Source organism: Bufo bufo, chromosome 1 (assembly GCF_905171765.1).
Source record: "Bufo bufo chromosome 1, aBufBuf1.1, whole genome shotgun sequence".
Taxonomy (NCBI): Eukaryota; Metazoa; Chordata; class Amphibia; order Anura; family Bufonidae; genus Bufo; species Bufo bufo.
Genome location: NC_053389.1, coordinates 247,480,352 through 247,501,061, shown reverse-complemented (window position 1 = coordinate 247,501,061; position 20,710 = coordinate 247,480,352). Strand labels below are relative to the sequence as shown.

The following is a 20,710-nucleotide window of genomic DNA, read 5'->3' as shown; positions in this document are numbered from 1 at the left end:
CTCCAGTTAAGTAGAGCTTAATTAACAACTCTACCTGGAAGGGCGCTGAACAGGAGCAACTGCCAAGCTAGCGCCAGGGTAGGACCCCTACCTGAGGGGGATGTCCCACTGCAGCGACCACTAACTCGAGCATTAGCGAAAAACTGCACCTGTGGAGGAGAACACACTGTAGTAGCTAAACCAGAAAGCCAGCATAATCACTTTCCCAGAGGAGGAGGAGTGGTGGATAGAGAATACAGAGTCAGTGAAACACTTGGCTCGCTGGAACGTACTCACCATATATGTGCAATGGTGTACGCACTACGTATTGATGCGGACAATATCATGACCAAATGGAACAGTGGAGGCCCATGGAGATGGGGGTCTCTAGGACACAAAGTGATGCTAGGAAACCCCATGAGAAGACAGAGGATGTTATAATCATGCCCAAAACCAGCACCAAAAGAACAGAAGGATACAATGAGGAATACTGGTAGCAGCCATATAGCACTAGAGTAAGAGTACCGGGCACCGCCGAGTACCGACCGTTGCCACGCCCCCTTGTGAAATAAGCGAAGGCACCTAGAGCCACCTAGAACATTGTAACCAGTGAGAATGTAATCGCGCCACCTATGGAAGGGGCTAATGAATACGGCAGGTACTGAACCCAGTGGAGATGCAATTCCGCCACCTACAGAAGGGGGATTGTATACGTCCGGCACTGAAACCAGTGTTATTGTACTTAGTCCACCTTGGCAGGGGACAATGTATAGGGCAAGTACTGCATCCCAAAGTAGTGCAATTACTCCGCCTATGGAAGGGGGTAATGCATATGACAACTACTGCTGGCCACCGTAGATGCAATCTTGGGAGATTGCTTCAGATTCATGTCAGGGTCTGAATCAGTGATTCCCCCCCCCCCCCTTCCCCTCGAATGGACCCACTCCTGTGAGGGAGGGTGCGTCTGAGCGTGACCCAGGGAGGAAGTGCAGAGATATTCGAGGAGAAAGATGACCTGCTGTGGTCCGCTAGCGTTTAGGCCTACCTCTCAGAATCTCGCCCCTGGCAGTTGCGGACTGCGCAGGTGGGGGCTTATCAACCAAATGACTCCGGAGGGTGGATTGGGAGGTTCCAGCGGTCCCCCATTGGATTGCGCCGGTGGAGAATTATCAATCAAACGACCCAGGAGGGTGGATTGGGAATTCCAGAGGTTCTCCACTGGATTGCGCAGGTGGAGAATTATCACTCAAACGACCCAGAGGGTGGATTGGGAATACTTCAGCTGTCCTCCACGGGATTTGCGAAGGTGGAGAATTATCAACCAAACGGCCCTGGAGGGCGAATTGGGAACTATGAGAGCTCCTCCTTATCAGAGATAGGACAAGGGTGGTCCTGCGGTAGTGAGGGCTGAGGAGGGGGATCCGTATGGACGACATCTTTTTTTTTTTTTTTATGAAACTAAGATGCAGGCCTCAAGTGCACAAGAAGCAGGAAAGTGTTAAATTCCTCCACATTCGAACATTGCACTAGGAGTAGATCCCCAGATGTGCCGGCCTAAAGAGGTGGCTGGCCAGAAAGGGTTAAGGCCATCTTGAGGACCGGGGGCGGAGCTCAGCAGGTTTCTGGGGGAGGGGGAAGTAGGGCGGGAAGAATTAACGCCAGAGTGCACCCCCCCACCCCACCAGGGGACAAAGTTGCGGCCCAGCAGGCCGCAAAGCGGCGATCCAAAGCCTCTGCGCGCAGCCGATTAGGTGCTTTGGAGGGACCGGAGCAGCACGCAAAATGCTCCTGCCCGGCAAAAAACAGCGCGGCCGGAACACCATTGCGGTGCACGGCTGAAAGCGTGGCGGTTAACCCCCTCGGAGTCTGCTCCCGAAAGGGGTGGATCATGGTGGTAGGTGTCGGGGAGCGGGAAGCGCCTGCCAGGGGGTTCCACTGCATTAACCCCCTATGTGCCGCTGTCCCGGCTTGGAGGACAACAATGAGCAAACGGAACCTGCCAGAGGGGGAGTGAAAGGGAATGGCTTCAGGGGTGCTGGGCTACGCTGAAGCCCTGTGCCTGTTAACCCCTGAAAACTATTGCCACTAACGAGGGAGGGGGAAGACAAAACGACCCAGGAGGGTTAAACATACTTACCTAGTCCCGTGTACTCACTTCATCATCTTCTCCTGCCGCCATCTTCACCCTTTCTCTTCCCCTTCAGCTACTGGCACCGTAGTGGCCGGACGCTGGAAGAGGGACTTGGATGGGTGACCCTTCTACTGGCGGGAAGCAGGGAAGTGAGGCTGCCCTGGTCCACCTTGTCTTCTTGTGGGGGAGGAGGCAGCATGGCAGGCCAACGCTGGCATGCTCCCCTGGGAGAACAGGGAGACAAGGCGACCACTGTTTCCCACCTGAAAAGAAGGAAAAAATTAAAAAATTAAATAAAAAATCTTCAGGAGATCCCTGCAGAGCAGGGAGGTCTTGCCTCCTATTGACACTAGAAAAAAACTGAAGCTCTCTCTCCAGGCTGGAGGGGGTATAGCTGCCAGGGGAGGAGCCAACAGCTTTATCTAGTGTCAACGCCTCCTAGAGGACATAGCTATACCCACGGTTCCTGTGTCCCCCAATGAATAATAGGGGCGAGAAAAAGAGGCTTTAAGAACCCCTTGCCTTCTGGAGACCGGGAATGAGCAGCAGGCTTGGGGACCCCCTGGACTCCCGTCTCTTGGGTGGGAATGCAGGCAGCTTGGAGACAGCCAGCAGCCCAGCGAAACACCAAGCTCAGTGTCTGCAGGAGGGGGATAGCTGAGGGGAGGAGCTAACACTTTTTTTTTGCTTAGTGTCGCCTCCTAGTGGCAGCAGCTATACCCATGGTCTTCTGTGTCCCCCAATGATACAGTGCACCACAGTGCTATTATACAGTGTATTAGGAGAATACGCAAAATCCTTAGTCACTAACCATTTGATCATCTTAGTACATTTTATTTTTTTATCAAATATTCTTTATTTATTTTCAGCATAGTTTAAATGACATCCAAATTAAGAAATAAATTAATCTATCTTCTTTCCCAACAATTATCCACCCCTAATAAAAAAAAAAAACACCCTCGGCCTCTGAACCAAACATAAGCAGTCCTCCCACATAGAACTTACTACTAACCTAGGAATTCCAGATCACTTTAGGCTGGGTTCAGACCTGAGCGTATTTGATATGCGCGTTTAACGCGCGTTTTTATGCGCGTTTTTTGCAATAGTAAACGCGCGTTTGTGTGATAGACTGCAGTGTCCTATGGCCACAAACGCGCGTCAAAACGCCCCAAAGAAGCTCAAGAACTTGTTTGAGCGTAGGGCGTTTTTCAGCGCGTTCAAACGCGCTGTAAAACGCTCAAGTGAGAACCAGGGACATAGGGAAGCATTGGTTTTCATGTGTTGAGCGTTTTACAGCGCGTTTGAACGCGCTGTAAAACGCTCAAGTGTGAACCCAGCCTTAAATATCAAATTATTTTTTTTGCTTTTGTCTGTAAACCACTTTATCCAAAAGTAAACTTCTATTTGCATATCTCTTCCATATTTTCTGAGTTGGAAGATTTTAATCCATCCATCCGTTTCCTTCAAAATGCACTTTCTAGCAAAGTACAGTAGTTTTCCTACACTCAAACTATATTTACTTGCTCCATCCTCCAATCCAAATATTCCTCAGTTTCTATCTCTCTGGTCAGATGTACCCGATACTTTATTTCTATTTCTTCAAACACCTTCTCCCAAAAGTCCTATATATAAGGATAGATCCATATGCATGTCATCAGCATCTCCACTGTTACATTTTGGGCAACCAGTAGAGCTATTTGTTCCCCATCTCACTATTTTTTTGCGAATAATGCAAATTATGAATTATATAGGACTGGGACATCCTCAGTACCTGACTTTGAAGGCCTTTTCTCAGAATAGATCATCAGTATCTGATCTGTGGGGGTCCGACAACTTGGACCCCTGCCAAACAGCATTTTGAGAATGCATCGGCGCTCCCGTGAGCACAGCGGCCTTCTCCTTGCTCACCAAGCACAGCGCCACTTGTATAGAGGCTGTGCTTGGTATCGCACTCAGCCCCATAAACGTGAATGGAGCTGAGCACGATACCAAGCACAGCCTCTATACAATGTACAGCACTATGCTCGGTGAGCAAGGAGAAGGCCATTCTCAAACTGCTGATCGGCAGGGGTCCCAGGTGTCGGACCACCACAGATCAGATACTGATTACCAACCAAGAGAAAAGGTTAGGACTCCCACCTAATCAAATACAACCCCTCTGTAGAGATGATTCCCAAGTCGTTCTACCAATATTTTTTTTTACAGGGCTGAATACATTTTTCCACCTTTCTTTTTGATAATACTTTATATAATTTAGAAAACATTTTACTTTTAAATAGCAGACTGCTCATCCCTCTTATCGATCTGCACCTACCTGCTTCAAGTGTGTCCGGTTCATCTGGCCTCTGGGCAATTTGCAAATAATACAGCAAAGCGCCATACAGATGTGCTCGTACTCTTTGCAATCCTCCACCTATTTAGAAAGAAGTGAAAATCAGAGAGTGACGCACACCACTCTGCAGCATTTGACTGGATCTGGCTAGGGCTTCCCCCGCCAAAATTAGTGCTGGTTTCCAGTCCCAGGACAATCAGCTAATTGCCCGGCAGCAACACTTGGAACGGGCAGTCTCATGTGAGACAGCCCCTTCAATCACGGCAGAACAATTCCTAAAATACTTTAGGTTTACTTTCACATAGAGGCTTACAGACCCAGCAACTAATGATTGTCTAGACTGGACCCAACTGTAACAAACCCTCAGGTGTGAGAAATATCAGGTTTTCAGTCACTGGATGTAAACAAGACTGTTTCTGCTCACTGACTGCAAGAAGATGTCTTAAAAATGTTGAGAATACACATTGTATATTAGTAAGCAACTAAACTTTTAATTATTCAGTGAAAACATAAAAAAAAAAACTTTATACAAACAATTTCTAAGATGGTTTGTACCTTGGCCTCACCCACCTGTGTGATTGGCCGATTCTGGAGGCGGAGACAAAGTGAAAGGAGGAGCTAGTGCATGTACCGCCACTCATGCCAATGTTAACAATGGCGCCATCGTGTGGCAGACTATTGTACCTTTTTCATCTACAGGTCTCTCTGTATGACCCTGATGATTCACCGAAGAGCATCAAATCGTCAAGAAACAAACAGTGCTGTGCCAAAACAGCTAGCCAATATATTTAGGCAGAGTTTAAGCCCTGACCTGTCTTTAGAATAAATTCCAGCAGTTTCCTAAGGATCATATGAAGTGAGGAGTCTCCAATGGAGGCAAATCCTGCAGACAAGGTGTCCGTTCCTGGAGGTGCAGCGAAGGAGCCGTCCAGCAAGAGCACATACTGTGACTGCTTGACCCCCAGAGCGCTTAGTGGCTGCTTCTGCTCAGTGCGTATCGATTGGCTCAGGTGCACGGTGAGGGTGAACACAGCCCCCGCTACTACCGGCATAAGGTCCTTAGTTGCCTCGTCGTCCAGAATCTGCAAAAAGTGAAAGAGATATTGAACCAGTGCACAGGCTGGTATTGAACAACCCAATGCACATAATGAATGGCCATTAAAAATTCAATACACCAATCCAGATGAGCAAGGGATTAACAGAAGTCAAACAGGAAAAAAATATTAGCTTGTTGCCCAATGGAAGAAAAAGACACAAATTAGTCGTCAATAGCTGCCAATTACTTTAATGAATGCAGGCACCGACTCAATATCCAACCGAGGAATCAAAAGACAGTAACAGACAGCAGAAGTCGCAATAAATTTTCAGCACGGTAAAAATAATCTTCTTGGGATTTTAAATGGAATCTGTCAGCAGTTCTGACAATGCTAAACTGCTGACAACACTAGGAAGGGTCTGAGGAGAGCAGTACAAACATACCTTTTGTGGTTCAGTTATTAACAGGAGTAGTGAGAATATGAAGTTTTATTTTGAAAGATTCTGCTCCTTAAAGGGGTTATCCCATGATTAATATCGAAAATGTAAATCGGACATCATATAGTACATGATAATCACTTTCTAACAAAGCTGGAACCAGCCCTGTACCTCAAATAGGTCCAGAGATCTCACCATTCATTGCTCTGCTAGATTAAAGGGGTTCTGCACTTTGTTTAAACTGATTATGTATCCTCTGGATAGATCATCAGCTTCTGATCGGCGGGGGTCCGACAGCCGATCAGCTGTTTGAGAAGGCATCGGCGCTCCAGCAGCGCCGCGGCCTTCTCACTGTTTACCGCCGGCCCAGTGACGTCACAACTAGTATCACTGGCCTGGGTGGGGCTAAGCTCCATTCAAGTGAATAGAGCTTAGCCCCGCCCAGGCAAGTTGATACTAGTTGTGACGTCACTGGGCCGGCGGTAAACAGTGAGGCCAGCTGATTGGCGGGGGTGTCGGACCCCCGCCAATCAGATGCTGATGATCTATCCAGAGGATAGATCATCAGTTTAAACTAAGTGCAGAACCCCTTTAATATTAAACTGACAGCTCAAGGGGAGTGTCTTTTCTGCTACAGATAAGAGTCTGTGTCCATGCTCTCCCGATCACAGCTCAGGAGGCAGTTGAAGGATGAAACTGAGCATGTGCGGTCATCTCAGTCAGCAGAGAGAAAAACAATAGGCTAAACATACATTTTATTCAATAACTCAGCGGCTATGCTAAAAAAAATTATTACATGTAATTATAAAAGTATTCAGATCCATGTGCTGGTTTGAAAACTAGAATTTTTTTCACGGGAGGTGGAGCTTCACTGTGAAGTGTACACAGCATTGAGATGTTTCCCAGACCCTCCCCTCCAAGTGACAGCTGTAGCATCCAACCACTACAGCCTTAGTGCAGTGTTTACAGCAGAGGGTTTGTTTCAATATCAAAATAGACAGTTATGAGAACTGCCCCCTTCAGAAGACTGTAATGCAGCCACATTTTATCTGCCTTCTGACCTGAACTAATGGCATCATATAGATGGCATCACTTGGAGCTGCCCAGCAGCCCCACTGGTTCTGAGGACCTCTGCTTATTCACTATTCAGCATCACAGAAATACGCACAAGAGTGCAGAAGCCTAAATATGCATCATACTGTATATACTGGCAGGTACATTACCTTGTCATGCAAGTCCTGAAGTAGATCCCTAATGATCAACTGCCTCTGCTCTGCCGGGATCAGATCTTGAGGACAGGCGGTCAGGATAATCTCCACCAGCTGCCTCCAGGACTCCAGTGCGTGACGTTTGGCGTGAAGACACTGGAACATCTTGTTTCTTTCTACTGCATACTGCAGGATAGTGTTGATTTCCTGAAGATATATCAGATACGGCCATCTTACAGAAAACGATCACAGGATACATTGTAATAAAGTACATACACACAAGAATCTAGAAGTCTTACATGATTGCAGCTTCTGCAATACCATATTGCAGGTTATCTACAGCTCTAACACCTTATTGGTCATAGATCTGAAAGATATTGAGTGGGTGAGGAAATTCCACCAAGAATGCCGAGGTCACCACAACCAACTGGGGTAGCAGCAAATCAAATATTTGTCCAATAGCTTCAAGAGCCTGCTGAGCTCAATGGCCATGCACTGGTGACAAATTTTGCAATAGGTCCCTGAAAAAAGGAGATTTTTGTGGACTCACCTGTAAAATCTCTTTCTCAGGACCGTGGGTATATCTCTTTCTCAGGACCGTGGGTATAGCTGCTTGCTGCCACTAGGAGGCGACACTAGGCTAGAAAGTGATAGCTCCTCCCCTGCCAACAATACACTCACCAGTCAGGAGAGAGCATATCAGTTTGTACTCAAGCAGTAGGAGTAGCAGAAAAGAACTGATAATACAGTCAGAACATTACCTACATCAGTAGGTATGAACTAAAACTGAAACCCAACAAATAACGAATCACCGCCATGCGCAGTAACAATGGAAAAAAACAATGGGTGGGAGCTGTGTCCCCCAATAAGCTCAGCGAGAAAGAGATTTTACAGGTGAGTCCACAAAAATCTCCTTATCTCGCTCGTATCACTGGGGGACACAGGGCCGTGGGACGTCCCAAAGCAGTCCACAGGGAGGGAACAAACAATACTCACCCATGGAAAAACTGCTCTCGGGGATGTTCAGGACACTGCCGCCTGCAAGACTTTACGGCCTAGGGCAGCATCTGCTGATGCCAGGAAGTGCACCTGGTAGAATTTCGTGAACGTGTGAAAGGAAGATCACGTTGCTGCCTTACACAACTGGACAGCTGATGCATGATGGAAGCGAGCCCAGGAAGCACCAACCTCTCTGGTTGAACGGGCCGTGATTCCAGGGGGCGGTATGCCTCTGTGATTGCCAAACGTATCCACCTGGCAATTGTCACCTTAGAAGCAGGGCATCCCTTACGAGGACTGCCAGGAAGCACGAATAAAGAATCCGTGCGGCGGAAAGAGCTAGAGACGGCCAGATAGATCCTCAGAGCACAAACTACTTCCAGTTTGTGAAGAGAATGCTAGGGTGCGAGGGAGCTGGGCAAAAGGAAGGGAGGACAATGTCCTAGTTAACGTGGAAGGCCGAGACTACCTTCGGTTGAAAAGAAGGTATGGGCCGGAGCACCGTCTTATCCTGATTAAAGACTAAAAAGGGTTCCATACAGGAAAGGGCTGCCAACTCTGAGACACACCTGATGGATGTGACAGCCACCAGGAATGCCACCTTCCAGGAAAGAAGACGCAGGGACATCGTCCAAAGCAGTTGAAACGGAGCTGATTACAGTGAACCTAGAACGAGGGCACGGAAGGCCGATAGGGAGGAACAATATGAGCCACCCCTTGGAGCAAAGTTTTAACTGGGCCTTTCGAGGCCAGAGGACGCTGAAGCAAAATAGACAGTGCCGACACCTGAGTCTTTAAGGACCCAAGGGCTAGTCCCAATTCCAGACCAGATTGTAGGAAGGAGAGAATCGTGGAAAGAGAGAAGCGTAGAGGAGGGAGATTACATTTCTCACAGAAGACGAGATAGGACTTCCAAGTCCTGTAGTAGACTTTGGATGAGGCTGGCTTCCTGGCTCTGATCATGGGGTGAATAACCTTATCAGTGAAACTTTGCTGTTTTAAAATGGCGGTTTCAACAGCCACGCGGTCAAACGAAGCGAATCTAAATGATGATGGAAGGCAGGTCCCTGAGAGAGCAGATCGGCCCTGAGAGGAAGGGGCCATGGTGGGGGTCTGCTAGGAGGAGGACGACGTCGGAAGAAGGTGGGAAGTTTGTGTTAGAACCTGGACGCCATCAAGTCCACCTGTGGACAACCCCACCGGAGACAGATCTGTTAAAACACCTCCGGGTGCAGGGACCATTCCCCGGGGTTCAGAGTCGTCCGGATGAGAAAATCTGCCACCCAGTTCTCCACTCCCAGAATGAACACAGCTGAAAGAGCTGGGACATGCAACACTGCCCACCTCAGGATTTTTGTCGACTCCCTCATCAACGCAGGGCTGCGGGTACCCGCCTGGTGGTTGATATAAGCCACCGCCGTGGCATTATCAGATTGAATCTGTACTGGCTGGCCCTTCAGGAGAGGGGCCCAGTAGAAAAGGGAGAGCCGAATCCAAGATGTTGATTAGCAGTCTGGACTCCAATTGAGACCATAAGCCCTGGACCGTCCTGGGAGGGAAGACTCCTCCTCAGCCTTGAAGGCTGGCGTCGGTGGTAATGATCGTCCACGAGACCGGGAGAAAGAACTTCCCCTGACTGCAAGGTCGGGATCCGGAGCCACCACTTGAGAGCTAGAAGCACCTGTGTGGGCAGACTCATGTGACGGTCCAGGGACAGTGGAGATTTGTCCCACTGAGTCAAGATCGCCCGTTGGAGCGGGCGGGAGTGGAATTGTGCAAATGGAATCGCTTCGAAGGAAGCGACCAGAGCCCCTAAGACTTGCATACAGCAACAGATAGATGGGCGCCTGCGATGAAGAAGCAGGTGAACTGACCGCTCGAGTGCCAGCTGCTTGTCCACCGGGAGGCGGACCAATGCCTCCTCAGTGTCCAGGGTCATCCCACCGGGAAGGGATATAATAAATCAAGTCGCTTAGGTGGATCAAAGCGACGATCTGGGTGGTCCCAGGCCTTGGTAATGACCACAGTAAAGTCTTCATGTAAGGGAAACTCCTTCAGATTTTGTCTGGAGCGAAGGAAAGACACACCCTGGCTAGAGGAGGGAGGGTCGTCTTGCACCTGGAAGGTATCCCGGACTATCGTTACTAGGCTATCCATCTTAGAAGATTGTTCAAAATCTATGTCAGATAGTGAGTCACCATTGTCCTCTTCGGACAGGGCTTCCCCACGAACGGAGGATATGTCCGAGCGAGATTCACGGGGGGAGGAGAAGCAGAGGCATCAGAGGAGGAATGGCATCCTGCTCTGGTCCGCTTCTGTGACGACCGGCTCCTGAGGAAGTCGCCCAAGGAAGGCGAGGACTACTCTGGTGGGGACTTATCAACCAAGCGACCCATGAGTGATAGGGTGGATTGGGATATTTTAGCGAGGTCCTCCACCGCCCGGGATAGGGAACGCGCCCAGCCGGGTTCCACAGAATCAGACAGAGCACGCGGAGCACACAGGGTCCGACTGACCGCGAGGGAACTTTAGACTGCATACAGTACATGCAAAGTGTGTAACAATAGGCAGGCGGGGGTCATTAGTGGGATCAGACATTGCTGACTAGAGCTGAATGACCGACTCAGGGCTGGGGAGGGTGTAAGGGTCCGTCCTACCAGCAACTGAGTGTTACACCTGTGACAGGTCTTAGAAGGTCTGAAAGATTATCTGCACATTAGTGATCTGACAGCCTCTTTTGGTTACACTTTGTGTGTTGCTGGTATGTGCACACCTCCTGTTCAGGTGTGGATCATGTGATTTTTACCTATCTCTATTTAGTCTGACTTTACCCATCACTCCTTGCTCTGGATAGCTTCATTTGGTTTTGGAAGAGCTGGATTGTGGTTCTTGTTGAAGTCCTGTTCATCCATCATCCTCAGAAGTCAAGTGTTCCGCTTGTTGTGTTTTGTATCACCCCCCCCCCCCCCCAGTTGTTTACTAGGCCTCAGCGAGATGCTGGTTCCTTCACCAGGGAAGGAACGGGTTGTCTCTGCCCTGTCATTACCTTTAGGGCATCTGAGGGTCACCAGGGTTTTCTAGGTTACTGTGTATGGGCATCTCTACTATCGAGAGGTGCCCATACGGATAGGAGTTAGGGCCAGGAGCAGGGTTTTATAGGTGGTGACCCTTTTCCTTCCCTAGCGGTGAGGGCTAGTGACTTTCCCTTTCCCTCTTGTTATCTTTTGGTGTTCTCCCCTACTACATCCGTGACACCGAGGCTACCCAGGTCCTGTGCTTCCTTAGAGACGCGGCTGCAGTGAGAGAAGCGCGGGAATGAGAAGAAACCGCTCAGTGCAGTGGCGGGAAGCCAAGGCCCGCCCCCTGGGGAGGAACCGCCTGCGGCCTGTACGGTCGAGAAGCCGGGGCCTAAAGTTTAGCCGCGGCCGACAGCAAATGTTCAGTCAGCCGCTACTTAAAGGGACTGGGGCTGAATATACTGCCGTTCGTGGCATCTCCTCTAGGCATAGGGATCCGGCGCTTGCTGAGACGTTCGGAAAAGACTTTTAAGACAGACATTTTCACAGTGATTGTCAAAAGGAGACTTCTTTAAGATGCAAACCATAAGAAAAAACAACAATCAGGGCAAATTTACCTCAAACATTAAAGGCCTCTGTCCGATGGCAGCCATCCCCTGAAGTGCATTGACCTCTGCTACCAGAACTCGATGGAGGAGCTGTTAAGACAGAAAGCATTCAGTGATCATGTCACAAGTTCTACCCGCATGAACTCCTCAGCTAGAAGACCTGCTCACTTTCACGTTGCAGACCGTCTGACCGTTTCTGTCTTTGTGCTCGCAGTTAGTGATCACTTGCTCTATTTGGATGCGGTCAAAGTAGTCCAGCTGAAGCTGCTCTGGGATCTCCTGGGTGAAATTAATGGAGTCTAAGATGCTCAAGATTTTCCTACGAACTACCAAGAAAACGAAAGCCATTAAAATTCACAATATGTCTTAGAAAATTCTTCTAGCAAAAACCAAAAAAAACAACATGTGTATTATAGGAAACTGCATTACCAACAACTCCCTAATACACTTCTATTATCCAAACTGCCACCTTTATAGGACAGGGGTGATTGAAAGAAGGGCAATGTAGAGCCCCTGCAATGGATCTGCTGTAAACAAAGGTCATGGCAAAAAACTGCTCATATGAAGCTGTACGGACTTCTATATCTATTGTGGCTCCCTGTTTTATGAGCCGATTTCTCCGGAACACCAGGAGACAGCTTGGGCTGCCCACTCAGCTAATCACTAGCCACAGTGGGGGTGGAGCAGGCAGTCTGAGTCTGGAGAGCAGCAGGGCCGGAGCTGTGATGGGTGAGGTGCATAATGATTTATTTATTTTTGTTTTAAAACCAAATAAAATTAAATTCTTTTTACTCTGGAATACCCTATTAGGAATGCTCATATCCATGCTGGCAAATAAAATCAGAATTACAACCAAAACAGGTTCTCAGTATGTAACCACCTATTAGAACTGGGAACCACTTTTTATGTTTTACCTTTTGAGGATGTGTCAAAGTGAAGAAACGTGTAAACGTTGCGGTTGTCCTCCTCCATACCAGATTCACCATCAGCTACTGAGTGCAAATGAGAACGTTTAGGGAAACCATTTGTACATACATTACTTATCTTGTACTGGTCCGGAGTTACATCTTGTATTATACTCCAGAATTGCACTCACTGTTCTGCTGGTGGAGTCACTGTATACATAAATTATATTACTTATCCTGTACTGATCCTGAGTTATATCCTGCATTATACTTCAGAGCTGCACTCACTATTCTGCTGGTGGAGTCACCGTGTACATACATTACTTATCCTGTACTGATCCTGAGTTACATCCTGTATTATACTCCAGAGCTGCACTCACTATTCTGCTGGTGGAATCACTGTGTACATACATTATATTACTTATCCTGTACTGATCCTGAGTTACATCCTGTATTATACTCCAGAGCTGCACTCACTATTCTGCTGGTGGAGTCACTGTAGACATAAATTATATTACTTATCCTGTACTGATCCTAAGTGACATCTTGTATTATACTTCAGAGCTGCACTCACTGTTCTGCTAGTGGAGTCACTATGTATACATTACTTATTCTGTACTGATCCTGAGTTACATCCTGTATTATACTCCAGAGCTGCACTCACTGTTATGCAGGGGGAGTCCCTGTGTACATACATTACTTATCCTGTACTAATCCTGTTGCTGCCTGTATTATACTCCAGAGCTGCACTCACTATTCTGTGGATGGAGACACTGTGTACATACATTACATATCCTGTGCGGATCCTGAATTACAGCCTGCATTAGGCCACATGCACATGGCTATTATGCGCAGATATTTCTGCAGAAAATCTGCAACGCAAAACAGTACCAGCTAAGTAGATGAGGTTTGGTGTATGGATGTGGCCTTACACTCCAAAGTTGCACTCACTATTCTGCTGATGGAGTCACTGTGTACATAAACTACATTACCATGTACTGATCCTGTACATGCTGTATTATACCCCAGAGCTGGATTCGGTATTCTACTGGTGGAATCACAGTGAAAATATATGGGAGCGTACTGCGCATGCGTGGCCCCCGCTCCCATTCATTTCTATAGGGCCGACGGAAATAGCCGAGCCAGCGCTCTATTTTCGCCGGCCCCATAGAAAATGAACGGAGGGCGGCTGCGCATGCGCAGTGAGCCCTCCTTCACTTGCGGGGCTCTATTCTCGATATAGGTGCGGGTCCCAGCGGTGGGACCTGCACCTATAAGACAATGGGGGCGTATCCTAGCGATATGCCCCCACTGTCCATGATGAGACAACCCCTTTAAGCTGTAGTCACTATTTAGCTGATGGAGTCACTGTGTGTATTACATTACTTATCCTGCATTGATCCTGTACATGCTCTATTATACCCCAGAGCTGCACTCACTATTTTGCTGGTGAAGTCCTTGTATACATAAATGATTTATCCTATACTGATCCTAAGTTATAGCTTCTATTCAGAACTGCATTAACATGTCAGCAAGCTGCAGAACTGAAATCGCCCCCTCACCTATATATGGACGGACAGGTACATCATCTAGAAGGAGGTTGAGCAGCCTTTGTGTATGGGAGCGCTGGCGGTTAAGAGATGTAACACGCAGTTCAATGGACAAAGTCTTCATCAGCCACAACATCTGATTGAGGGCAGAGATTTCATGTGCTAAAAAAAAATAAAAAATTTCAGTGATAACATACTTTGTTGTTATAGGGGGTGCAGTACAGTCTCACCTAATAAATAAGACCATCACCTCTCGGTTCTCTAAGAACTCTGCTCAATGTATTATATATTATTTAAAGTGTAACTCTTATGTAATTTTTATTTGTTTAATGTGTAAGGAGTTTCTATACGGCTAGGATCACATCTGCGTTGGAGGTTCTGCCAGTAGTTGGTCCAGCAGAATGCATGTATCAATTCTGGGAAACCTGACAGCTTCCATTATAGTCAATTGGATAAAACTGTTGCTGGCAGTGTTCAGCATATGCTGTATCAGGCAATTCCAGTATTCTGTTCCTATGCCATAACAGAATATCAGAATTTCTAATTATATGTGAACCTAGCCTGATATATTTTGCAATTTTGTAAACTTTTATTTGAAAATAAAGTGTCCTTTTAGCAACTCACTAATTTATAGATACCAGTAATATGCTAAGACAGAATCCTCAGCCTGCCTCTTCTCTCCCTGCTGTTGTGCATTTTCATACGTATACAATATTATCTAATGACATTATAATCAAAATGAATGCTCATCTCATTGCCTTTAAGAATAAAATCAGCCTGAACCAAAGTTCTATTATGTGGCTGAGGAAGCCAAAATGAGTTCATGGCAAGTTCAGTTTATATAAAAATAATTGTGAACATAAAACGGACATTGTATTTAAAAGTTATTACTAAAGATATGGGATTATCTGTAAGGAGCAAACCAACTTCCTAAGACATGTCTGTCTGGAGGGAACAAGGTTGTTTCATGGATAAGCCATGATAAGGGTTCATATTATTGAGGCACACCTGCTGTATGAGGTTCAATTTATATATTCATAATTATAATAGATAGATATAGATATATATATCTATATCTATCTGTATGGTATATTTAGTTTACAACATATGTTAATCAATAATTCATATAATGTTATCTATGTGTAACAATGTATTGATTTATATAGATATTATACCATGTATTTATCATTTAGAAGGTATTGTAGAAGGTACAGAAACATTGAAGTAAGTTTATGTTAATTGGATTTCTGAGAAGAGTAAATGTTATTTCAAAACAATAGTTATTCATGGATGTAGATAAGTGAAATGTACAAATTCCGATGCCAAGCATCAAAGCCGTTATATAAAATTTTCATCAAGTCAACCTATATTTCAAAAAGATAGGAGAAGACAGACAACTCCAACAAGTCCAGGATATAGGTAATTAAAAGTGTCAGGAAAAGACCTTCCTCAATGATTTATATTAAGAAGATCAAGCAGGTCATGTGAACGTATTATTAGATATTTAATTTTAATGCTTAAAAGTTGTAATGTTCATCTGCAGTACCGCAGTGCCATCTGGAGGCAGATGGACAATATTATATTATTTCATTATTTGTTCTATACCATATTAGGAGTTAATATGACATCATGGTGTTATTAGCATGCGAATACACCCACCTTACCTGATTGGGAATCCCTAATCTAAAGGGGATGATTCTTAAATAAGGGGGGAAATAATTACTCGTGTGCGGAGCAGCAAGGGAGATATAGATAGATCCATATTAAGCCATAGATCCATCCATCCGTTCATTCAATCAAAAAGAAAACTTTACCAGAAGAAACTTGGATTATTTTTTGGGCTTACTAGGAAAGTTCTTGAGAACTGGTCCCATCTGAACTCGGTCTACCTTTGACCCGGTAACGTATATTTTGTTTACTGCTCGTGATATTAATAAGATATTTCTCTCGGTATATAGCCAAGAGTTCCCATACTGTGGGAATATATAGTGTTAGGTGCCTCCATAACGCTGATAATTCTCTTAGCAAAGATGCATATTGTTAATGGAAGATCTGACATTATTAGAAAAGAGGACTGAAACCCTTGGGAAGTTATTGTCCATAGTCTGATTGCGAAGCTGAATATTTTATCATATTAATATCATATATTTTTGATTGGTCATATGAAAACAGTCAAGGGATAACAGTTATTTTCCTGTATAATCCGTGTATTATTGTTATAGCCTGTTTGATAATCAGAAGATCCTAAGTTTCTCTTGGTATATGAGTCTGTTTGTTAAAAGTATGACACTGGTCGTCATAACTCACTAAGTCACACTGTGCTGATCAGATAGGGGTGTGTTAGCACCACCATGTGGTACATTTTGGGTATTATTTTGTAACTTCATCATTTCTTTTGCAATTGTATTGATTTTATATTCTTTGTTTTATAATAAACAATTATATATTTTTGCATATACAATTGTCCCTTTGTTTCACCGCTTCCACAAATCAAATTAAGATACTTGATAAAAAGAACTTAGAGGCGTGTTTATGTCCGCCTGAAGGATACTATAATTTTTATGTTTTTTTTTATCCTCTCTTTTATATGAAGATTCTTTTTATATAGAAGATATATGACACTGCCCCATCCGAAGCCTCCCTACATATCGAATATATACAGATATTGCTTTGTACATATGTTGCAAAAGCTTCTACAATACCCTTATCCTTGTGTATAATAACAGTATGTATAAGTGGGTACTATGCTACAGCACGTACTATGCTACTTTGCATAGTACCCTCCTCCAAAACAGTCTAGGGCAGCGCTACAGACCACCCATTTGTGCCGGTGACGTCAAGGGCTCGCTGCTAGGCGGAAGTCTAGCATAGTGATGTGAAGCCCAGTACGTCACAGGGAGTAAACAAACCGACCAAGGAAATGCTCCAATGCTTCACTCTTTTAGTAAAAGAATAAAGAATAGCTTATATCCAGGTTCAGCCCTGAACCTGAAGAGCCGCTTTAAGTATTCTAAATTTTCTTAATTTTCAGGGAACCCCTTTAGCTCCCATAGCAGTGAACGCTAACTATGGAAATAACACGGCACAGCAATGTACGCCGTTTCCATTGGAGTTACGGAAACAGCAGAGCAGTGGCCGCTTGCCCGTTTCCATAGCTCCGTCTGGCGCTTACTGCACGAAAGGGGGAGATGGGACAACCCCTTTTAAAGGTTAGGGTCCCACAACGAAATTTTAAAGTGCGACTTTAGAGTTATAATCCAGAGAAATATTTTAAGTTGTATGCATCAAAGCGAACATCTGTGGACTGCGGCTGTAAGTCGTATTACTAAAAGTCACTAATGGAGCCATAAATGGTTTTGGATTTACCTTTCACAGAGAAGGGTAGGTGGTGAAGCTGGGTGACCAGGAAATCCTGACTAGTGCGAAGATATCGCATAGTAGGGCCAGAGGTGTCTGCACAGGCACAGAGCTGATGGATGACCTGAAATACATCAAGTTATTCCATTAAATTATGCATTAAACATTTCAAATTACATCACAACCTAAGACAAAATCACTAAATGAAAACGGACCAAAATAATTTCATTAAAAAAAAAATTGGAAAAAAAGAGATCCGCTCACCTTTGTTCTCTCAGGATAGGTGCTCCAAACCAGAAATTGAGTCACCCCTCAAAATTGGATATAAATGGTAGAAAATTATGGAATGGGCACTCGTATACGGAAGTATAGGACACTTTATTCATAAAACATGTAATACAATAAAATTATAATATACTAAAACAATCTGTCAAAACATAATAATATGCTTATTCTCACTGTTTGAGAGAATACATTTTGTTAGAAAACCGTTTAGGTAGAGGCTGGTAGCTCCAATCCTTCTCTCCAATATTCCCCAATGTGGGCCTGATAGATCCTGCGTATTGAATACGCACTATTTATTCTGGAGAAAAATGGAGCATACAGCCTCCGCCTATTTGGGTATTGATTCTCCTACAAACTACATGTGGTAATAACATACACCAATTATAAAAATATGACACAAATCAGTCCTATATTTGGTAAAAAAAATCACACCGTTATAATGATAAGTCACTGGACATTAGTGCTGCCCTATGTCAGTACAAAATATCCGGGGATAAATATTCAAAGAGCGCTCCACATGCTTGATGCTTATTAAGCACTTGATACTTTTTATAAACTGTATCTATTTCCTATCCAACCAGCTGTGTATTGTTGCAATATGCTGAAATTCAATTGCTGACGGAAACAAGTCTCTGATGAGTAGCTGTTGCAGTTCGTCTACTTCATGCCTTCCTTAGTGCCACTGAGGAAGGGGAAGCATCTCCCCGAAACACGTTTGGCGTAAAAATCTTGGATGAATACCCCGCTTTTTTATGGAACCTAGTGCACTTTAAAAGAAAAAAGGAATCCTTCACTCCGCAACAGAGGACTTCGATACGTCATCCACCAGCGCCTGTGAGTAAAGGTCCGTGATCCTCATATGGGACTGAGACTTAAGATTACCTGTGAGAGACACGTGGGACGCAAGAAGCTCCATAGCCGGGACGCCGGCTCACAGAACGGAGCAAAGACCTGCCAGTAAGTCCCCATTAGACCAGCGGCGCAGACGAAGGTAAGCCCACATGAGTGGGTAAAATACTAGGAGGTGTTGCATCGAGACACCAATAGATAAAGTAGACGAACTGCAACAGCTACTCATCAGAGACTTGTTTCCGTCAGCAATTGAATTTCAGCATATTGCAACAATACACAGCTGGTTGGATAGGAAATAGATACAGTTTATAAAAAGTATCAAGTGCTTAATAAGCATCAAGTATATGGAGCGCTCTTTGAATATTTATCCCCGGATATTTTGTACTGACATAGGGCAGCACTAATGTCCAGTGACTTATCAATATAACGGTGCGATTTTTTTTTAAACCAAATATAGGACTGATTTGTGTCATATTTTTATAATTGGTGTATGTTATTACCACATGTAGTTTGTAGGAGAATCAATACCCAAATAGGCGGAGGCTGTATGCTCCATTTTTCTCCAGAATAAATAGTGCGTATTCAATACGCAGGATCTATCAGGCCCACATTGGGGAATATTGGAGAAGGATTGGAGCTACCAGCCTCTACCTAAACGGTTTTCTAACAAGATTTATTCTCTCAAACAGTGAGAATAAGCATATTATGTTTTGACAGATTGTTTTAGTATATTATAATTTTATTGTATTACATGTTTTATGAATAAAGTGTCCTATACTTCCGTATACGAGTGCCCATTCCATAATTTTCTACCAAAATAATTTCATATATATATATATATATATAATTATATATAAATCCTGAATCACAAAAGCATACTACATGCAGAACGGCTGGTTTACACGGGGAGTCCTACCTGATAGCACAGCTCAGCAAGGTGTGGAGCCTCAAGCACAGCCACTGGCCCTTGTCTTCCATCAGTTCCATTCTTAAGGATATCCAAAATGGAATGAAGACAGGTTCGGGGGAAGCCCAAAACGCCTAAAATTAAAACAGACAATATAAGTCATGAGAAATTATTTTCACTGTGATCAATTTTTTTTTATGTCAGGATCCTATCCTATGTGCTCCAATTATCAGTGCGAAGAAGCAATACCATACTGTATGTACCACAGAGACCGACGACGTGGCTCCTATAGGAACCAAGGGGATATATGGATGGGGGTATAAGTGCCTCCTGTTGTAAGTGGGTAGGAGCATGGCGGAGGCTCTTTATCTTGGTGTCAATTAGAAAATGAAAGAATAAAGAACTGATTTTATTTTATTTTTTTATGATTTACCCCTAATAAAACTAACAATTTGCACACTATAGAAAAAAAAGCGTTGTCCTGTGTGCACTTCTCCAGTTCTGGCCACCAGAGTCGCTGGCGCTTTTTCCTTCAGTATACAAGCATTGCAACTGCTGCTGGATTACAGGGTGGTCGTAATCCCTGGATACGAGACGTGTATAATGTAATGGAAAAAGGAATCCAGCCAGCAAAAGAAGCAATATGGATAATCACAATACATTAGTAGTAACTTTCTCTACATGATAAATGCCATTTGCTGAAGTGAGACAACCCCATTAGGGTTAGATTAAATTCAATGATAGGTTTAGAAAAAAAGGAATACTATGGACAAAATTTGACAGTATTTGGGGTCCTGGGATAAACATTCCTGAAAATCTGAAAGCTGTACTGGTGTATAACGGCTCTGTATGATGTATAGTTTCACTTTTGCTGTATCGGTATGTAAAGTGCTAACACATTTTCTACCCTTTCTATCTGCTGTTAGTATTACTGATTGTATATGCTACATGTGTCTGGGACTAATGAGTAATTCTAGTGGACCTGTTCCAGAAAGAACGTGTTTGGTAGTAGCAGAGCCGACATTCGAGGTACTCTATACTATAGATCAGTGTTCCTCACCTGCAGTCCTCAGGACCCTCCTGCCGGTCATGATTTGAGAATATCCC

General features: G+C 44.7%; 1 protein-coding gene across 3 annotated transcripts in view; it reads right to left on the bottom strand.

Moving 5' to 3' along the window:
- Positions 1 to 20,710, bottom strand: part of NUP205 (nucleoporin 205) — a 94,671-nt gene that overhangs the window by 33,241 nt on the left and 40,720 nt on the right. For 2 of the 3 annotated variants that reach the window (XM_040438355.1, XM_040438365.1), the window contains exons 22-30: positions 19,613 to 19,737; positions 17,569 to 17,683; positions 14,215 to 14,364; positions 12,662 to 12,739; positions 11,916 to 12,073; positions 11,757 to 11,837; positions 7,139 to 7,330; positions 5,254 to 5,524; positions 4,425 to 4,523 (exon numbers count right to left, since the gene is read on the bottom strand). In XM_040438355.1, the coding sequence (XP_040294289.1) occupies positions 4,425 to 4,523; positions 5,254 to 5,524; positions 7,139 to 7,330; positions 11,757 to 11,837; positions 11,916 to 12,073; positions 12,662 to 12,739; positions 14,215 to 14,364; positions 17,569 to 17,683; positions 19,613 to 19,737 (1,269 nt within the window). The remainder of the gene's footprint in view (positions 1 to 4,424; positions 4,524 to 5,253; positions 5,525 to 7,138; positions 7,331 to 11,756; positions 11,838 to 11,915; positions 12,074 to 12,661; positions 12,740 to 14,214; positions 14,365 to 17,568; positions 17,684 to 19,612; positions 19,738 to 20,710) is intronic. The other variant, XM_040438361.1, reaches the window with a different exon arrangement.